Source organism: Oncorhynchus keta, chromosome 2 (assembly GCF_023373465.1).
Source record: "Oncorhynchus keta strain PuntledgeMale-10-30-2019 chromosome 2, Oket_V2, whole genome shotgun sequence".
Classification (NCBI taxonomy): Eukaryota; Metazoa; Chordata; class Actinopteri; order Salmoniformes; family Salmonidae; genus Oncorhynchus; species Oncorhynchus keta.
The window spans coordinates 26,994,041-27,012,005 of NC_068422.1; the positions used below are offsets into that span (position 1 = coordinate 26,994,041).

General features: G+C 42.3%; 1 protein-coding gene across 7 annotated transcripts in view; it reads right to left on the reverse strand.

The window, feature by feature from the left end:
• The window catches only part of LOC118398754 (uncharacterized), a 44,910-nt gene that overhangs the window by 6,942 nt on the left and 20,003 nt on the right, over positions 1–17,965 (reverse strand). For 2 of the 7 annotated variants that reach the window (XM_052474643.1, XM_035794419.2), the window contains exons 2-12: positions 17,375–17,448; positions 14,885–14,968; positions 14,634–14,690; positions 14,291–14,479; positions 13,857–13,982; positions 9,697–9,742; positions 9,497–9,587; positions 6,721–6,862; positions 6,440–6,544; positions 4,788–4,953; positions 3,042–3,075 (exon numbers count right to left, since the gene is read on the reverse strand). In XM_052474643.1, the coding sequence (XP_052330603.1) occupies positions 3,042–3,075; positions 4,788–4,953; positions 6,440–6,544; positions 6,721–6,862; positions 9,497–9,587; positions 9,697–9,742; positions 13,857–13,982; positions 14,291–14,479; positions 14,634–14,690; positions 14,885–14,968; positions 17,375–17,419 (1,085 nt within the window). In that variant the 5' untranslated portion in view covers positions 17,420–17,448. The remainder of the gene's footprint in view (positions 1–3,041; positions 3,076–4,787; positions 4,954–6,439; positions 6,545–6,720; positions 6,863–9,496; positions 9,588–9,696; positions 9,743–13,856; positions 13,983–14,290; positions 14,480–14,633; positions 14,691–14,884; positions 14,969–17,374; positions 17,449–17,965) is intronic. The other 5 variants (XM_035794454.2, XM_035794447.2, XM_035794437.2 and 2 more) reach the window with 5 other exon arrangements.

The window sequence follows — 17,965 nt, forward strand, 5'->3', positions numbered from 1 at the left end:
CTTTAATAGTAGTTTGCAGCAATTCAACCATGAAGGCCTGATTAAACACAGTCTCCTCTAAACAGTTGATGTTGAGATGGGTCTGTTACTTGAACTCTGAAGCATTTATTTAGGTTGCAATCTGAGGTGGAGTTAACGCTAATGAACTTTTCCTCTGCAGCAGAGGTAACTCTGTCTTCCTTTCTTGTGGCGGTCCTCATGAGAGCCAGTTTCATCATAGCGCTTGGTGGTTTTTGAGACTGCACTTGAAGAAACATTCAAAGCTCTTTACATTTTACGAATTTACTTAGCTTCACGTCTTAAAGTAATGCTGGACTGTCATTTCTCTTTGCTTATTTGAGCAGTTCTTGCCATATTATGGATTTGGTCTTTTACCAAAATAGGGCTATCTTCTGTATAATACCCTACCTTGTCACAACACAACTGATTGGCTCAAACGCATTAAGGGGAAAATAAATTCCACAAATTAAGTTAAGGCACACCTGTTAATTGAAATGCATTCCAGGTGACTACCTGCAGAACGTTCTCCACGGCATCTCCAGACTGTCACGTCTGTCACATTAAGTGTGAACCTGCTTTCATCCTGCTCAACCTGCTTCATCTGTGAAGAGCACAGGGCGCCAGTGGCGAATTTGCCAATCTTGGTGTTCTCTGGCAAATGCCAAACATCCTGCACGGTGTTGGAGTGTAAGCACAGCCCCCACCTGTGGACGTCAGGCCCTCATACCACCCTCATGGAGTCTGAGAGAGTCTGTTTCTGACCTTTTGAGCAGACACATTCACATTTGTGACCTGCTGGAGGTCATTTTGCAGGGCTCTGGCAGTGCTTCTCCTGCTCCTCCTTGCACAAAGGCGGAGGTAGCGGTCCCGCTGCTGGGTTGCCCACCTACGGCCTCCTCCACGTCTCCTGATGTACTGGCCTGTCTCCTGGTAGTGCCTCCATGCTCTGGACACTACGCTGACAGACACAGCAAACCTTGCCACATCTCGCATTGATGTGCCATCCTGGATGAGCTGCACTACCTGAGCCACTTGTGTGGGTTGTAGACTCAGTCTCATGCTACCACTAGAGTGAAAGCACCGCCAGCATTCAAAAGTGACCAAAATATCAGCCAGGAAGCATAGGAACTGAGAAGTGGTCTGTGGTACCCACCTGCAGAACCACTCCTTTATTGGGGGTGTCTTGCTAAATGCCTATAAATTTCCACTTGGACTTGGAGTTGTTTAAGTGTTCCCTTTATTTTTTTGAGCAGTGTATTTAGATTTGTTTAACAATTGTTTGGTTACAACATGATCCATGTGTTATTTCATTGTTTTGATGTCTTCACTAATATTCTACAATGCAGAATTTTTTTTTTTTTTTCTTTTAAACAACCCTGGATTGAGTAGGTGTCCAAACCTTTGACTGGTGCTAGCTAGCTAGCTAGATATATATATATATATAACCGTTCAAAAGTTTGGGGTTACTTAGAAATGTCCTTGTTTTTGAAAGAAAGCACTTTTTTGTCCATTAAAATAACATCAAATTGATCAGAAATACAGTGTAGACAGAAATACAGACATGACTATTATAGCTGGAAACGGCAGATTTTTTAAATGGAATATCTTCATAGGCGTAGAGGCCCATTATCAGCAACCATCACTCCTGTGTTCCAATGGCATGTTGTGTTAGCTAATCCAAGCATTTCATTTTAAAAAGGCTAACTGATTAGAAAACCCTTTTGCAATTATGTTAGCACAGCTAAAAACTGTTCTGATTAAAGAAGTAATAACTAGTCTAAAGAAGGCCAGTTTTGAGTATCAGCATTTGTGGGGTTGGTTACAGGCTCAAAATGGCCAGAAACAAAAAAAAAATATTCTGAAACTCAGTCTTCTTGTTCTTGTTCTGAGAAATTAAGGCTATTCCATGCAGGAAATTGCCAAGAAACTGAAGATCTTGTACAACGCTGTGTACTACTCCCTTCACAGAACAGCGCAAACTGGTTCTAACCAGAATAGAAAAAAGGAGTGGGAGGCCCTGGTGCACAACTGAGCAAAAGGACAAGTACATTAGTGTCAAGTTTGAGAAACAGATGTCTCACAAGTCCTCAACTTCATTAAATAGTACCCGCAAAACACCAGTCTCAACTTCAACAGTGAAGAGGCGACTCCGGGATGCTGGCCTTCTAGGCAGAGTTGCAAAGAAAAAGCCATATCTCAGACTGGCCTATAAAAAGAAAAGATTAAGATAGGCAAAATAACACAGACACACAGACACTGGACAGAGCAAGATTGGAAAAAAGTGTTATGGACAGACGAATCAAAGTTTGAGGTGTTCAGATCAAAGAACATTCGTGAGACGCAGAAAAAATTAAAAGATGCTAGAGGAGTGCTTGATGCCATCTGCCAAGCATAGTGGAGGCAACGTGATGGTCTGGGGGTACTTCGGTTGTGGTAAAGTGGGAGATTTGTACAGGTTAAAAAGGATCTTGAAGGAGGAAGGCTATCACTCCAATGTTCAACACTATGCCAAACCCGGTGTACAGCGCTTAAATTGGAGCCAATTTCCTCCTACAACAGGACAATGACCCAAAGCACAGCTCCAACCTACGCAATAACTATTTAGGGAAGTAGCAGTCAGCTGGTATTCTGTCTCTAATGGAGTGGCCAGCACAGTCACCGGATCTCAACCCTATTGAGGTAGTGGTGGAAGCAGCTTGACCGTATGGTACGTAAGAAATGCCCAACAAGCCAATCCAACTTCAGATTACCTCAACAAATTGACAACTAGAAAGCCAAAGGTCTGCAAGGCTGTGATTCATCAAAGAATCCTCCATTTGCAGCAAAGCAGAGTTAGGACAATTTTTATTTCAATTAAAAATAATTCTTTATAACTTTGTCAACATCTTGACTATATTTCCTATTAATTTTGCAACTTATATGTTATCATGGAAAACAAGGTATTTTCTAAGTGACCCCAAAATTTGAACGATAGTGTACATGTTTAAAATCAGGGGACATGACCCCTTTAGGGTAAACATGATTGGCTAATATCCACCTACCCTGGCAGGCTCAATGAGGAGTCCTGGCTCACCACTGAGGAGAGGGAAGACAAATGAATTATTACATTAAAAAAAAACATTTATGTGCACCCTTCTTTGAAATGTTTGAATCCTTCTCAAATGTAAAGTAATTTGTGGATTCAAATAAAGTATTTAAAATGTGTGTGTGAGAGCGTCGTAACTAGGGCTTTTGCAGTGACCGTATTACTGCCACACCGGCAGTCATGACCGCAGTAAAATTCCACATGACCGTTGAGTCATGGTAGTCTCCTCTTATGCACTCTGGACATGCGTTGGTCTGGGATTCAAACCAGCGACCTTTCGGTTACTGGCTCTTAACTGCTAGGCTACCTGCCGCCCCAGGCTACTGGCCTGGTACTCAGGGCTCTATTGTCCCTTTAACCGCTCTGACATCAATGCAAATTGAGTCGAAAATGACAAACTCATCAAAACAGTATGTGCTTTTAAAACTCACCTCACTGTGATTGATCAATTTGAAGACAGAAGTTCAACAACCGTTTGAAACAGTGTAAAATATGGTCATTGTGGATGTTGTTTCAAAGGCTAACAACAAAATGAACAGTGCTTTCTAAGGTGATGATTCATTCAAAACACTCATACGCATAGAGCTTATGCATACACACACACCTATTAGCCGAAGCCAACCACCAAAACATAAAAAATTAAAAAACGATTGTGTTATACAACACAGCCTACCGCATTTCACACAAGTCAGAAAAAAAAGACACGATTTAAGATGTCTTTGGTACATATATGGTCTTGCCTATACTTCAAAATTAAACAAATTCTAGTAATTGCCTTTGAGCGTGGACCGTATTATTATGCACACTGGATGGACCTTATGCTACGCTCCAAACTTTTTATCCATGAGTCTGGGCCTAGGCGATGCTTGTATTTTCAGAATTAATAGGCTGACACATTCCTTTTAGCTACAGAATCTCACCACTGTGTTTCCATCTCCATTCCTTTCTCTTTTGTTGTAAAAACATGTTACTATCGATGGTCCAGAACAGATTTCCCTTGGTTTCCCAAATGAACTGGGTAGCTGCAGGAAAAAGGTTGGAGAGCCCATGGCATACAGGGTTTGGATGGAGTATTACCTGTCGCGCAGCGAGAGGCTGCTTGCTCCTCCAACGGTGTTTAAGGCGTGGAGTGAAATAACCGACATGATTGAAAAACGAACCAGCTATTCGAGTGCATATGGATGACATCGTTATTCCCCTGACCATTTGATAATGGGCCATTCTAAATTTAAAAAAATAATTTTAAATATTAGTAAAGACAAGAATAAATTGAGAATAGCAAAAATAAGATCATTTTATGAGAGACCATCGTGTGCAGGCTGAGACAAGGAACAGAGGAAGCTTTTTTTTTATCTCAAACCATCAATAGCCTATAGTCGCATCATGCAGCCCATATAAGTTGATTTCTAAGACAGTCTAAAGTTTGTATCATTTACAACTATAGTTGACAAATCTAAAATATAGGACCTGTTTCAAATTATAGGCTATATTTTGCATTCAAATGCAAGTGCCTTTCTATTTTATTCAGCTAAGTTCAATTATATTATTTTAACTATAAAATCCTATATAATAATGCTTCTTTAGACCTACCTAAAATAAATATTTGTGATGTGTATATTAAAGTGATTGAAATGTAAATGTTCGAAAGGCACGCGGAGGCCAGGAAATGCTAACCGTGTTTATCCTAATTAACGACAATTACCGTGAGACCAGCAGTCTTTTGCATGACAATAACCAGCTGACAAAATGTCATGACCGCCACAGCCCCAGTCCTCACCCCTAGAAGCCTCAGGTGAAGCCAGTACCGCCTGTACACTGGTGAATCTCTCCAACAGCAACACACTCTGCATCTCCTCAAAACCCAGCTCCTAGAAAGAGCGAGAAAAGAAGGGACAGCGAGAGAGCGAGAGAGTTAAGAGGCAAGACTACAGATCCATCCCTTCAGTCTAGTGGCTTCCTCTCCTTGTCTGCTTTGAGAGTGATTGGAGAGTTAAATGCAAACTTATGAATGCAGCACAATGCTTTCCCCTGTCCTGTGTTTTTCAGATCAGTGCAGATGTAGGAGACCACTTTAGATTATTGAGATGCACCCTAAAACTCATAAGTGCATGAACAGTAACACCCCTAGATGTTACACAAATGTGTTGCAGCCCTGAACTAACTCACCTGATCACCTATTCAATGGCTTGATTATTAGTTAACAAGTTGAATCAAATGTGATGTAGTTAAAATACATGGAACGGCTGGGGGTCCCAGGGGAGAGTTGAAAACCTCCAGTCTTCCTGTCCTTAGCTGCTTGTCATGGAGGAAAGGAAATTATCCAATTTAGTAGATCTGGAACATAACCATACGCTGCCATTTCACATACGTACTGTGTGACCATGGACAGCACATCAGCACGTGTGTACGCAGGCTTGAATTGTGTGTGTATTAATATTTGATGTAGTACTCTGAAGTTGAAGAGGCTGTGTGTGTGTGTGCGCGTGCGAGCGGCTGAATCCAAAATCATTCCCTTCTCCTTCACCTCGCCCCTCCGCTTAAGCGTTCAAGTGCACCTCCGCCATATGCACAAGTGTCCAAAGCGGAGGGAGGGAAAATGATCAAGGGTGGAGGTGTGCCTAATTATATGTCCCATGCATTTGTTTGTTTGATTTCCAGAGTTGACACATAACAGATTAAATGCCTCTAAAATTACATGTTTAACGACCCTGTGCAGTAAAAAAATGTATGTTCCTGTGTTTCACATATTTCCACACGATGAGGTTGGGATAATATGTGAAATTGTGAAAATTACGATGTCCTTTGAGTGCAAGAGCTGTTTGAAAAGACCGCCTGAGATTTCAGTGTGTAGTGGTAGGATAGAGTTTTGCCCTGCCTGGTGCAATCATCAGGAGGTGAATCAGTTAGACCGTTCCAAACCTGTCTGCTAATAACAGCTAGTTTTCAGTTTCCTCCTCCCCACTCAGACCACTCCCAGATAGTTTTAGCAAAATTCTTGCTTGAGAAATTGCTCTTTGCTAAGAAGCTTCTTTTTAACCATTTTGATAGAAATTAATTATTAATTGATAAAAGTCCAATGCAGGCGTTTTTAACAGTTACTGAGGTTAACATCTTGTAAAACAACAGGGGTGATTTGTTCATTTGAATTTCATGCTTGTTTTATTATTTAAAAGTGGAACATGAATTGTATCATTCAAGCCACGAGTGAGTCCCGAAGTTGATGGGTTAACTGATCCCCTCACCACTCTCTGGAATACACCCTCTGAGTTTCGTCAGCAACACTCCAAGAGTGTTGGTAGGGGCAAGGTGGTGGCTTGGGATTCAACAAGAGTATGTGAGTGAGTGAGTGTGTACCATAAGCTGTAAGACTTTGCAGTTGAAGAGATCGATGACGGCCTCCTCACAGTCTTCATCCAGCATCAGGACCTGTTCCATGGCTTTCTCCGCCTCACTGTACCTCTACACACACACACCCACACACGTTCAGAGGTAAAGACACAAAAGGCCGGCATAAAAATGATAGAACTGATGAAAAACCAGTAAATGCAGTATATACGTCCTACAGAATAGATTACAATACATGACAATAGAATAGGACAGGTCAGAACATGAAAGTGATGTAGTCTGTGGCCCACCTTCATGCCAATGAGTGCGCTGCCCTTGCGGAAGTGTCCTTTAGGCCAGACAGCTGCCAGCTGGATGGACCTCTCAGCATCAGACAGGGCCTGGGGGTACTGCTCCAAACAGCTATAACAGTACGACCGGTTCCCAAAGAACCTGGAGATATAGACAAACAGACATGCATAGAGATAGAGGAGAAAGTTATTTATCAATGTCATATACACTTCTGCCAATGTATTGATGTTGGATATATAATAAGCGTATTGGCATTAGAGGTCAGGTTGCAAAGGGAGAATATATTACTTTCAAAGTTTACCAGTAAACTACCAGAATTTGGGTAAGTTTACATTTTATCAGTTGACATCTAGTGGCCTTTTTGGGTAGTTCAGATTCTCTGGCTGTCTGTGACCTTATCACGTAAAACATACAAAATAATAAAATAAGATGAGTGAACACCATTGGTGTTTAATATGAGGGTTTCAGCATGAAATACCCTTAATATTTGTATTTCAAACTTATTGGTTTTACTATGTCAAATAGGTCTTTGTTGTTAATGTTTTGGCGTATAAAGTTGTAGCAGTTGTGAAAAATTAAATAGTTTGAAGCGTTGCAGAGTGAATTGAAAACGCCACTGTTTAGACACTTTTTCCATGAATTAGACTATTATCACTTGAACCATATGGTCTATCCACTAAACTCACACCACACACACAGGGCAAAAAAGTATTTAGTCAGCCACCAATTGTGCAAGTTCTCCCACTTAAAAAGATGAGGCCTGTAATTTATCATCATAGGTACACTTCAACTATAACAGACAAAATGAGATTTTTTTTTCTCCAGAATATGACATTGTTGGATTTTTAATGAATTTATTTGCAAATTATTGTGGAAAAGAAGTATTTGGTCAATAACAAGTTTCTCAATACTTTGTTATATACCCTTTGTTGGCAATGACAGAGGTGAAACGTTTTCTGTAAGTCTTCAAGGTTTTCACACACGGTTGCTGGTATTTTGGCCCAATCCTCCATGCAGATCTCCACTAGAGCAGTGATGTTTTGGGGCTGTTGCTGGGCAACATGGACTCCAACTCCCTCCAAAGATTTTCTATGGGGTTGAGATCTGGAGACTCAAATCAAAATCTCACGATACATGGCCCCATTCATTCTTTCCTTTACACGGATCAGTCGTCCCGGTCCCTTTGCAGAAAAACAGCCCCAAAGCATGTTTTCACCCCCATGCTTCACAGTAGGTATGGTGTTCTTTGGATGCAACTCAGAATTCTTTGTCCTCCAAACACAACGAGTTGAGTTTTTACCAAAAAGTATATATATTATATTTTGGTTTCATCTGACCATATGACATTCTCCCAATCTTCTTCTGGATCATCCAAATGCTCTCTAGCAAACTCCAGACAGGCCTGGACATGTACTGGCTTAAGCAGGGGGACACGTCTGGCACTGCAGGATTTGAGTCTCTGGCGGCATAGTGTGTTACTGATGGTAGGCTTTGTTACTTTGGTCCCAGCTCTCTGCAGGTCATTCACTAAGTCTCCCCGTGTGGTTCTGGGATTTTTGCTCACCATTCTTGTGATCATTTTGACCCCACAGGGTGAGTGAGATCTTGTGTGGAGCCCCAGATCGAGGGAGATTATTAGTGCTCTTGTATGTCTTCCATTTCCTAATAATTGTTCCCACAGTCGATTTCTTCAAACCAAGCTGCTTACCTATTGCAGATTCAGTCTTCCCAGCCTGGTGCAGGTCTACAATTTTGTTTCTGGTGTCCTTTGACAGCTCTTTGGTCTTGGCCATAGTAGAGTTTGGAGTGTGACTGTTTGAGGTTGTGGACAGGTGTCTTTTATCCTGATAACAAGTTCAAACAGGTGCCATTAATACAGGTAACGAGTGGAGGACAGAGGAGCCTCTTAAAGAAGAAGTTATAAGTCTGTGAGAGCCAGAAATCTTGCTTGTTTGTAGGTGACCAAATACTTATTTTCCACCATAATTTGCAAATAAATTCATAAAAATCCTACAATGTGATTTTCTGGATTTTTTCCCCCCTCCTTTTGTCTATAGTTGAAGTGTACCTATGATGAAAATTACAGGCCTCATCTTTTTCAGTGGGAGAACTTGCACAATTGGTGGCTGACAATTTTTTTGCCCCACTGTATATTTTTTTAAAATGCACTATGCATTGTGGGTTGAATGCTGTAACAGTATAAAACAATTAATAAAAGTCCCATGATGGTAGTGACTGCTTATCATGGGCAGCCATGATTATTTCACATTACTTTAATAAAATATTTCAGTTGTGTTTTTCAAATGTTTTGACTACTATTATTTAATTTAAAGTCATCAACTTAACTGAGCTGCTGTCTATGCGGTCTGCCAAAATGACTATTTTAGTAGTTCTTAAAATAAGGCATACTTTTAAGACTGCTGAATACCAATAGCTTGAAGCAAGTACTCTCCAATCACGTCTCGTACACAGCAGCCGTAAAAGAAACTTGACAAGTAGACGCACAATGGATTATGGTCATTGAAGTTAATTATCACGTTTTCCGCAATAAACTATGTAGAACATTGGCCTGTTGGAAGCTACAACACCATACTATGTCGCAGAGCTTGGCCACGATCGGATTTCTCTCTAGAGAAACTACAGCGCAATGTACACATTGAGCTAACAGAAAAAGAAAATAAATTCAGTGATGGCAGTGATGAACGGCATTTCAGTTAATCGCTCAGCACTAACAGTGAGTGATATAATGTACAACATGTAATGGTGTGATATTACCTGTAATCCTTTGGGTTGTATCTGATGGCTTCTGTAAACATACTGACTGCCTGAGAATACTGGCCCTCCTGGACCAGCTTGATCCCTTTTTCTACAGGACAAACACAGTCAGAGACTCAAGTATGCAAACAAAATCTGAGCATGTTTGCATAGCAAGTTGTGTGTGCGAGTGTAACCTGGATGGACATATAGACACTCACCTGTCAACAAGGCACTTCTCTTAGTCACAGCATCCGTTTCATTCACCTAGACCAAAACCAGAGAAATAGCTTATAAATCGATCAAATTGTTGATCACTTCCGACTCAGCGACACAAGTGACCGTGCTCTAGCCTGCACACTTAGGCAGCCGTGTGTGTGTGCGTGAGAGAGACTATACGAGGTAAAACTCAAACATTCCAAAGAAGTGTTTATCATGCCTTCCATGTTCAGAATTCACCTCTCCTTAGGGAGAACATTGAACCTGCACAGCCAACAACTAGCCATCAACACTAGTGGAGGCCGATGATAAATGTAACACTTTTTGTCTTTTGCTTACTTAAGAAAATATTTTTGTATAAGAATATTAATAATCTTACATTACCTGCTGTAACAACATTTCTAGGACATACCAGTCGTTTAAAGTAAACAGAGTGGCTGAAGTGAAATTGTACAAGTCACCCATAGTCAGGGTGAAATCTAACAGGCTGCAGGGTAGTGTTCATTTCATCAACAATAACATAAAAATTAAGATTAGAAATGACTAAAACGTAACGAGAAGAGAATTCCACGTGAGACTAATGGACATTCAATTTGGCATGAGGCTCCTTTCAATGATTAGCATGCATGGCTTTGCAGACTAACGCAGTCCTCTTATTGGCGGATAATGTATTTCAGTTGCTCGGGCTGATTGAGCAGACCCGTCTCTCTCTCACACACACACACACAGCTCCAAGGCCGTCACTTAAATCACTCTTCTCTCTTTTGAACTGATGTGCAGCAATGACACTTAAAATTGTAACTTACCACAATTAGAAATAATAATTGTGTTTGATAATCTTTGCTTTCATATTGGCCATTTTTTCTCTGATCACATCATAAGCTCGATTTTGCTGTGTGCTTTTATTCCTATTTGTTGCCACTCACACAGTCCAAATGGGAGTTGTGGTTGCTTTTAATATTGGAAAGGCTAATGCTATTATTAGGCATACATTAATACTTCTGGCATTGTTGGAAAGCTCAGATTATCCTCTTCTCATGCCAATTTTTATGGGAATAAATTCAGAGCTGTACATTTTTTAACCTGTAGCCAAGGCTTATAGCCATATAGTTATGGCTGGCATTGGTTACAATCTGCAACAATAGCAATATTTCTGGGGGGGATAGTAGGCCGAGTTGGACAAGGTTATCTGAATGTACACGGTGGAAGCTAGAGGTAAATATTAATAATTTAATGGGGGGTGCACCGGCTATTGTGACTAAAACTAGTCAACAATTTTGCAGAGTTGAAGTCAACTGATAATGACTCAAATGTGACTAAGAGAAAAAGGTATGAGGATTACAACGAAGACTAAAATTATCTAAAATAGCTGCGGCAGGGTTAAATGTAAAAGCATAAAAACGTTTTATATTACGTCCCTTTTTCTACACTCCAAAAACAAACATTCATATAAACAACAACTTAAACATCTCATCTGCCCAGACCCGCATGCTCGCAACCCAATCCCTAGTGCCTGCATTATTGTTTGCCACTTGGCAATAAATTGTAACAATTTATTTCTTAGTCACCCATGCCTTTTCAAATCAAAAATGTATTAGTCACATGCGCTGAATAAAAACAGGTTTCACCTTAGTGAAATTCTTACTTACGAGCCCCTAACACTGCAATAAATAAAAAAATATGGATAAGAATAAGAGATAAAAGTAACAAGTAATAAAGAGCAGCAGTAAAAAATAAAAATATATACAGGGGGGTGCCGGTACAGAGTGAATGTAAGGGGGCACCGGGTAGTATGTACATGTAGACAGATTTAATTAAAGTGACTATGCATAGATGACAAGAGTGGCAGTGGTGTGGGTAGGGGCAATGCAAATAGTCTGGGTAGCCATTTGATTAGATGTTCAGGGGTCTTATGGTTTGGGGGTAGAAGCTGTTTAGAAGCCTCCTGGACCTAGACTTGGTGCTCAGGTACCGCTTGCCATGCGGTAGCAGAGAGAACAGTCTATGACTAGGGATTCTGACCATTGTTAGGGCCTTCCTCTGACACCGACTGGTATAGAGGTCCCGGATGGCAGGAAGCTTTGCCCCAGAGATGTACGGGGCTGTACGCACTACCCTCTGTAATGCCTTATGGTCACAGGCCGAGCAGATGCCATACCAGGCAGTGATGCAACCAGTCAGGATGCTCTCGATGGTGCAGCTGTAGAACCTTGTGAGGATCTGAGGACCCACACCAAATCTTTTCAGTCTCCTGAGGGGGAATAGGTTTTGTTGTGCCCTCTTCACAGTTGTCTTGATGTGCTCGGACCATGATAGTTTGTTGGTGATGTGGACACCAAGGAACTTGAATCTCTAAACCTGCTCCACTGCAGCCCCGTAGATGAGAATGCGGGAGTGCTCAATCCTCTTTTTCCTGTAGTCCACAATCATCTCCTTAGACTTGATCACGTTGAGGGAGATGTTGTCCTGGCACCACACAGACAGGTCTCTGACCTCTTGTTGTTGTCGGCGATCAGGCCTACCACTGTTGTGTCATCGGCAAACTTAATAATGGTGTTGAATGCCGAGCTGTAGTCAATGAATAGCATTCCCACATAGGTGTTCCTTTTGTCCAGGTGGGAAAGGGACGTGTGGAGTGCAATAGAGATTGCATCATCTGTGGATCTGTTACACAAATTGGAGTGGGTCTAGGGTTTCTGGGATAATGGTGATGTGAGCCATGACCAGCCCTTCAAAGCACTTCATGGCTACAGATGTGAGTGCTACTGATCGGTAGTCATTTAGGCAGGTTACCTTAGTGTTCTTGTGCACATGCACTATGGTGGTCTGCTTAAAACATGCTGGCATTACAGACTCGGACAGGGAGAGGTTGAAAATGTCAGTGAAGACAATTGCCAGTTGGTCAGCGCATGCTCGCAGTAAAAGTCCTGGTAATCTTTGTACTACGAGAATGTGGTTTTGTTTAAAGATCTGCGGAGAGCGTGATCACAGTCATCCGGAAGACCTGGTGCTCTCATGCATGTTTAAGTGTTATTTGCCTCGAAGCGAGCATAGAAGTAGTTTAGCTTGTCTTTTAGGCTTGCGTCACTGGGCAGCTCTCGGCTGTGCTTCTAATTGTAGTCTGGAATGGTTTGCAAGCCCTGCCACATCCGACGTGCGTCGGAGCCGGTGTAGTACAATTCGTTCTAAGTCCTGTATTGAAACGTCCTGTTTGATGGTTCAACAGGAAGACATAGCGGAATTCTTATACACTTCCGGGTTAGAGTCCCGCTCCTTTAAAGTGGCAGCTATAGCCTTTAGCTCAGTGCGGATGTTTGCCTGTAATCCATGGCTTCTGGTTGGGGTATGTATGTATGGTCACTATGGGGACGATCAATGCACTAATTGATGAAGCCAGTGACAAAAATACATAGTCCGCTGCCCCTTGTCTTACCAGACGCAGCTGTTCTAAACTGCCGGTACAGTGTATAACTAGCCAGCTGTATGTTCAGCCACAACTCCATGGAGCAAAAGATATAAAACTCTATGTCCAGTTAGTAGTTTAATCTTCCGCGTAGGTCATAGATTTTATTCTCCAGACTGCACATTTGCTAGCAGAATGGAAGGAAGTAGGGGTTTATTCGATCTCCTGTGAATTCGCTGAAGGCAGCCCGCTCTCTGGCCCCCTTTTCTCTGCCTCCTCTCCACGCAAATCACAGGGATCTGGGCCTGTTCCCGAGAAAGCAGTATATCATTCACGTCGGGCTCGTTAAAGGGAAAAAAAGGATTCTGCCTGTCCATGGTGAGTAATCGCAGTCCTGATGTCTAGAAGTTATTTTCGGTCAAAAGAGACGGTAGCGGCAACATTACGTACAAAATAAGTAAACTAAGTTACAAACAATGCAAATAAACACATAAAACGTCAGCCTTCTTCTCCGGCGCCATTGCACTATCAACACATCTACCACAGAACGTAACTAGCCAGTCATCCTTAGCCAACAACACTCCTACCATAGCAACTTAAAGCTACCAAAGTAGCTAGAGATCCTTGGCCCCAACACCTCAGACTGACAAACCATCCACCACAGCAAATCTCTAGTTAGCTAGCTATAGTGGCTATCACCACTCTTACGGTAGCAACTAGTCAGCAATGTAGATATCTCAGAACTCAGGGTCCACTTACCTCTCTGGTTCTGCCCTCATTCTCCTTATTCTCTTTGGACTTGGCGCCAGGTTTGGTCATAACTTTTGGCCGGATGTGGCTAGCAGCGTTAGCAAAGAACGCACTGCTCACATCCCACTCCAGTTCCTACAGCAGAGAGGGAGAAGGAGAGAGAATGGTTTACTAAGGAGCCCCATCAGCTTGTATATGAAAACTCCTCAAATACACACAGCTCCCCTAAAAACTAGCCTGGGGAAGACTGATCCTAATAATGGATGGAATGGAGTAATTGGAATGGTACCAAACACATGGAATCCATGTGTTCAATACCATTCCATTCAAGCCATTACTATGATCCCATCCACCCCAAATTAAGGTGCCACAACTCAAATAGATCTAGGACCAGGCACCTACGCCATTGCTTTGCCCAAATGAACGAGTCAATCTGTCCCTACCTCTTCAGATGTTCGTGCAGCGGTATTCTGGGGTCCTTTAGTTCCCGAGGGGGCTGGCGATGGGGAAGAGGGTTCATTAGAGCAGGCGATGGCTGTTTTATCTTCTTTCTCTACCTCTTCTACCTCCACCTCAGACTCACTCTCATCTTTATCTTCTTCCTCCTCAGATCTACCATCATCCTCCACATCCTGGAAAACAGAGATCATATCATAAATTAGCTGAAATGCAAACAATCCATTCCTTTTTATACAGACATTTTTTCTGATCATTGTAAATGAGGCTGTTAAGCATAGCATAATTTAGATTAATTCAGAATACATGTAATATTGGTTTGTCGTTAACCTGATCAGTGCCCTCAGGCTTCTTCACCTGCTCCAGCTTCTTGCGTTCCCGTCGACGCTGAGAGGAACATAGTAACAGCATCAGGATACACAGATTGGGTGCTAAATATGTGGTTCACTATGGACAGAGCAGGTCCCTCACGGTTTTTAACCAAACACTATGGCTCAGAAAGATTTGGTGTGTGTGTATATAGGAGTAAGTGTGTGCGTATGTACAGTATGTATGAATTAATGTGAGAGTGTGTTGCTCACCTTCCTCTTGGCTCTGCGTCGCGCCGCTCTGTGTTTGGCCTTCTCCTCCTCGCTCAGACAGTCCTCTCCACTGATGTCCTGTTCCTAACACACACATTCATTATTAAGTGCATTGATAATGTTGTACCCACAGTGATCGTCAGTACATTTCCCAAACAGAAGCAATGGATTAAAGGCAACATCCTAATGGTTATAAGAAATCCCGCTACGCCTTCCGACGAACCAACAAACAGGCCAAGCATCAATACAGGAAAAAAAATAGAATCCTAATACGCCAGCTCTGACACTCATCGGATGTGGCAAGGCTTGCAATCTTTTACGGATTACAGAGGGGAAACCAGCCGCAAGCTACCAGACGAACTAAATACCTCCCGTTTGCTTCCAAGCTAGAAGCACGGAGCCATGCAGTAGAGCACCAGCTATTCCCGATGACTGAACACGTACTCCGTAGCTGATGGGAGTAACATTTACAAGGACGCAAGGCCAGAATTACCAGGATGCATACTCTGAGCATGAGTTGACCAGCTGGAAAGAGTCTTCACTGACATTCAATATCTACTTGACTGAGTCTAATACCTGCATGTTTCAAGCAGACCACCATAGTCAATGTGCCCAAGAACAACAAAGTAACCCGTCTAAATGAATTTAAACCCGTAGCACTCACATCTGTAGCCATGAAATTACTCATATCAAAACAACCATACCAGACACCTTGAACCCACTACAACTCGCATACCGCCCCAACAGATCCAAAAATTACAATCTCTATTGCACTTTTCCATCTGGAAAAAAAAGGACTGATTCCCCCTCAGGAGACTGAAAAGATTTGGCATGGGTCCTCAGATCCTCAAAAGGTTCTACAGCTGCACCATCGAGAGCATGGTTGCATCACTGCTTGGTATGGCAACTGCTCAGCCTCCAACCGCAAGGCACTACAGAGGGTATTGCGTACGGCCCAGTACACCACTGGGGCAAAGCTTCCTGCCATCCAGGACCTCTATACCAGGCGGTGTCAGAGGAAGGAACAAAAGAAATTGTCAGACTCCAGCCACCCTAGTCATAGACTGTTCTCTACAAGTCTACAGCCCGAGCATCCTGGCGGGATGTATCACCGTCTGGTATGGCAACTGCACCACCATCATCAACCCCAAGGCTTTCCAGAGGGTAGTGCGGTCTGCACAACGCATCACCGGGGGCAAACTACCTGCCCTCCAAGACACCTACAGCACCCAATGTCACAAGAAGGCCATAAAGATCATTCAAGTACAACAACCACCCGAGCCACTGCCTGTTTACCCCGCTATCATCCAGAAGGTAAGGTCAGTACAGGTGCATCAAAGCTGGGACCGAGACACTGAAAAGTAGCTTCTATCTCAAGGCCATCAGACTGTTAAACAGCCATCACTAACAGAAGCAGCTGTCAACATACAGACTCAAATCTCTGGCTACTTTAATAAATGGACTTAAAAGGTATCACTAGTCACCTTAAATAACGCCACTTTAATCATGTTTACATATCCTACATTATTCATCTCATATGTATATACTGCTCTATACCATCTACTGCATCTTGCCTATACCGCACAGCCTCCGCTCATCCATATATTTATATGTACATATTCTTACCCAGCCCTTTACACTTGTGTGTATAAGGTGGTAGTTGTGAATTTGTTAGATATTACTGCATTGTTGGAACTAGAAGCACAAGTATTTCGCTACACTCACATTAACATCTGCTAACAATGTGTATGTGACCAATCAAATTTAATTTGAGGTCCAAAGGGCTTCTCACCCCCCAAGACTGCTGAACACCTAATCAAATGGCCGACCAGACTATTTGCATTGCCCCCCTCCCCCTTACGCTGCTGCTATCCTCTGTTAATTATCTATGCAGTCACTTTAACGCTACCGACATGTACATAGTACCTCGACTAACCGGTGCCCCCAACAAATACACTCTGTACCATGACCCCGGTATAGCCTCGCTTTGTTATTTTACTGCTGCGCTTTAATTATTTGTTACTTTTATTTCTTATTGTTTTACTTAAAACATATTTTTCTTAACTGTGTGTTGTTGGTAAGGGCTTGTAAGTAAGAATTTTACTGTAAGGTCTGTTGTATTCAGTGCATGTGACGAATACAATTTTATTTGAGTTGACTGGGGTAACACTAGCAGGGAAGAAATTTGACGAACAGACTTGTTGGAAAGGTGGCATCCTATGACGTTGCCACATTGAAAGGCACGGAGCTCTTCAGAAAGCCCATTCTACTGCCCTTGTCTACGGAGATTGCATAGTGGTGTGCTCGATTTTATACACCTGTCAGCAACAGTTGTAGCTGAAATAGCCGAATCCACTAATTTGAAGGGTTGTCCACATACTTTTAGCCAAATTTCAAGACCACAATGCACCGACCACTGTCAAACATACAGCCTCTTGTCCTTCAGTGTAACATGTCCTTACCTTGGACAGTGTGACATCATTACCTTACCTGTGTGATGTCGGTGGGCTCAGAGGTCACTGCTCCACATTCCATCTCCTCCTGGTGTTGAGCACTGGAGGTTTCTGGGTAAAAAGCACAACCTACATTAAGTAGTACATCAGGGTTCTATTTGTACATTACATGCTCAAAGATAACCCATTCTCTACACCAGACATCGATTAGGTTAGAAACCAGGCTAACTTCAACATCTGAACTGTGAAAGGTCAGTCAGCTAAAGGTTTGTACGAGGTCACGGCTTCACTGAGGTCTGATTCATGTCAGTCAGTCACACAGAGAGAGGTCTTATGACTGAACACTTCCTTATGCAGAAGAACCGTTTTTGTTTTTACTGTCGATGCGTGCCTTAAGCAAACCAGAGTCAATCTTTTCTATTTTTACATTTCAAACAAGCTCAATTCTGATGGAGAACAATAGACGACCAAAACAAGGGCATTCAAAAGAAGTGAAATGGCAGTCAAGAGGTATGTGTATGCTATATGACTGGTTTAGAAACATGTCCTTGATAAGATAACCTGACACAGGGATACACTTTGCAGGGCTTGCAGTTAGCTTTTCAGTGATAGCCTGGCTGTGACACCA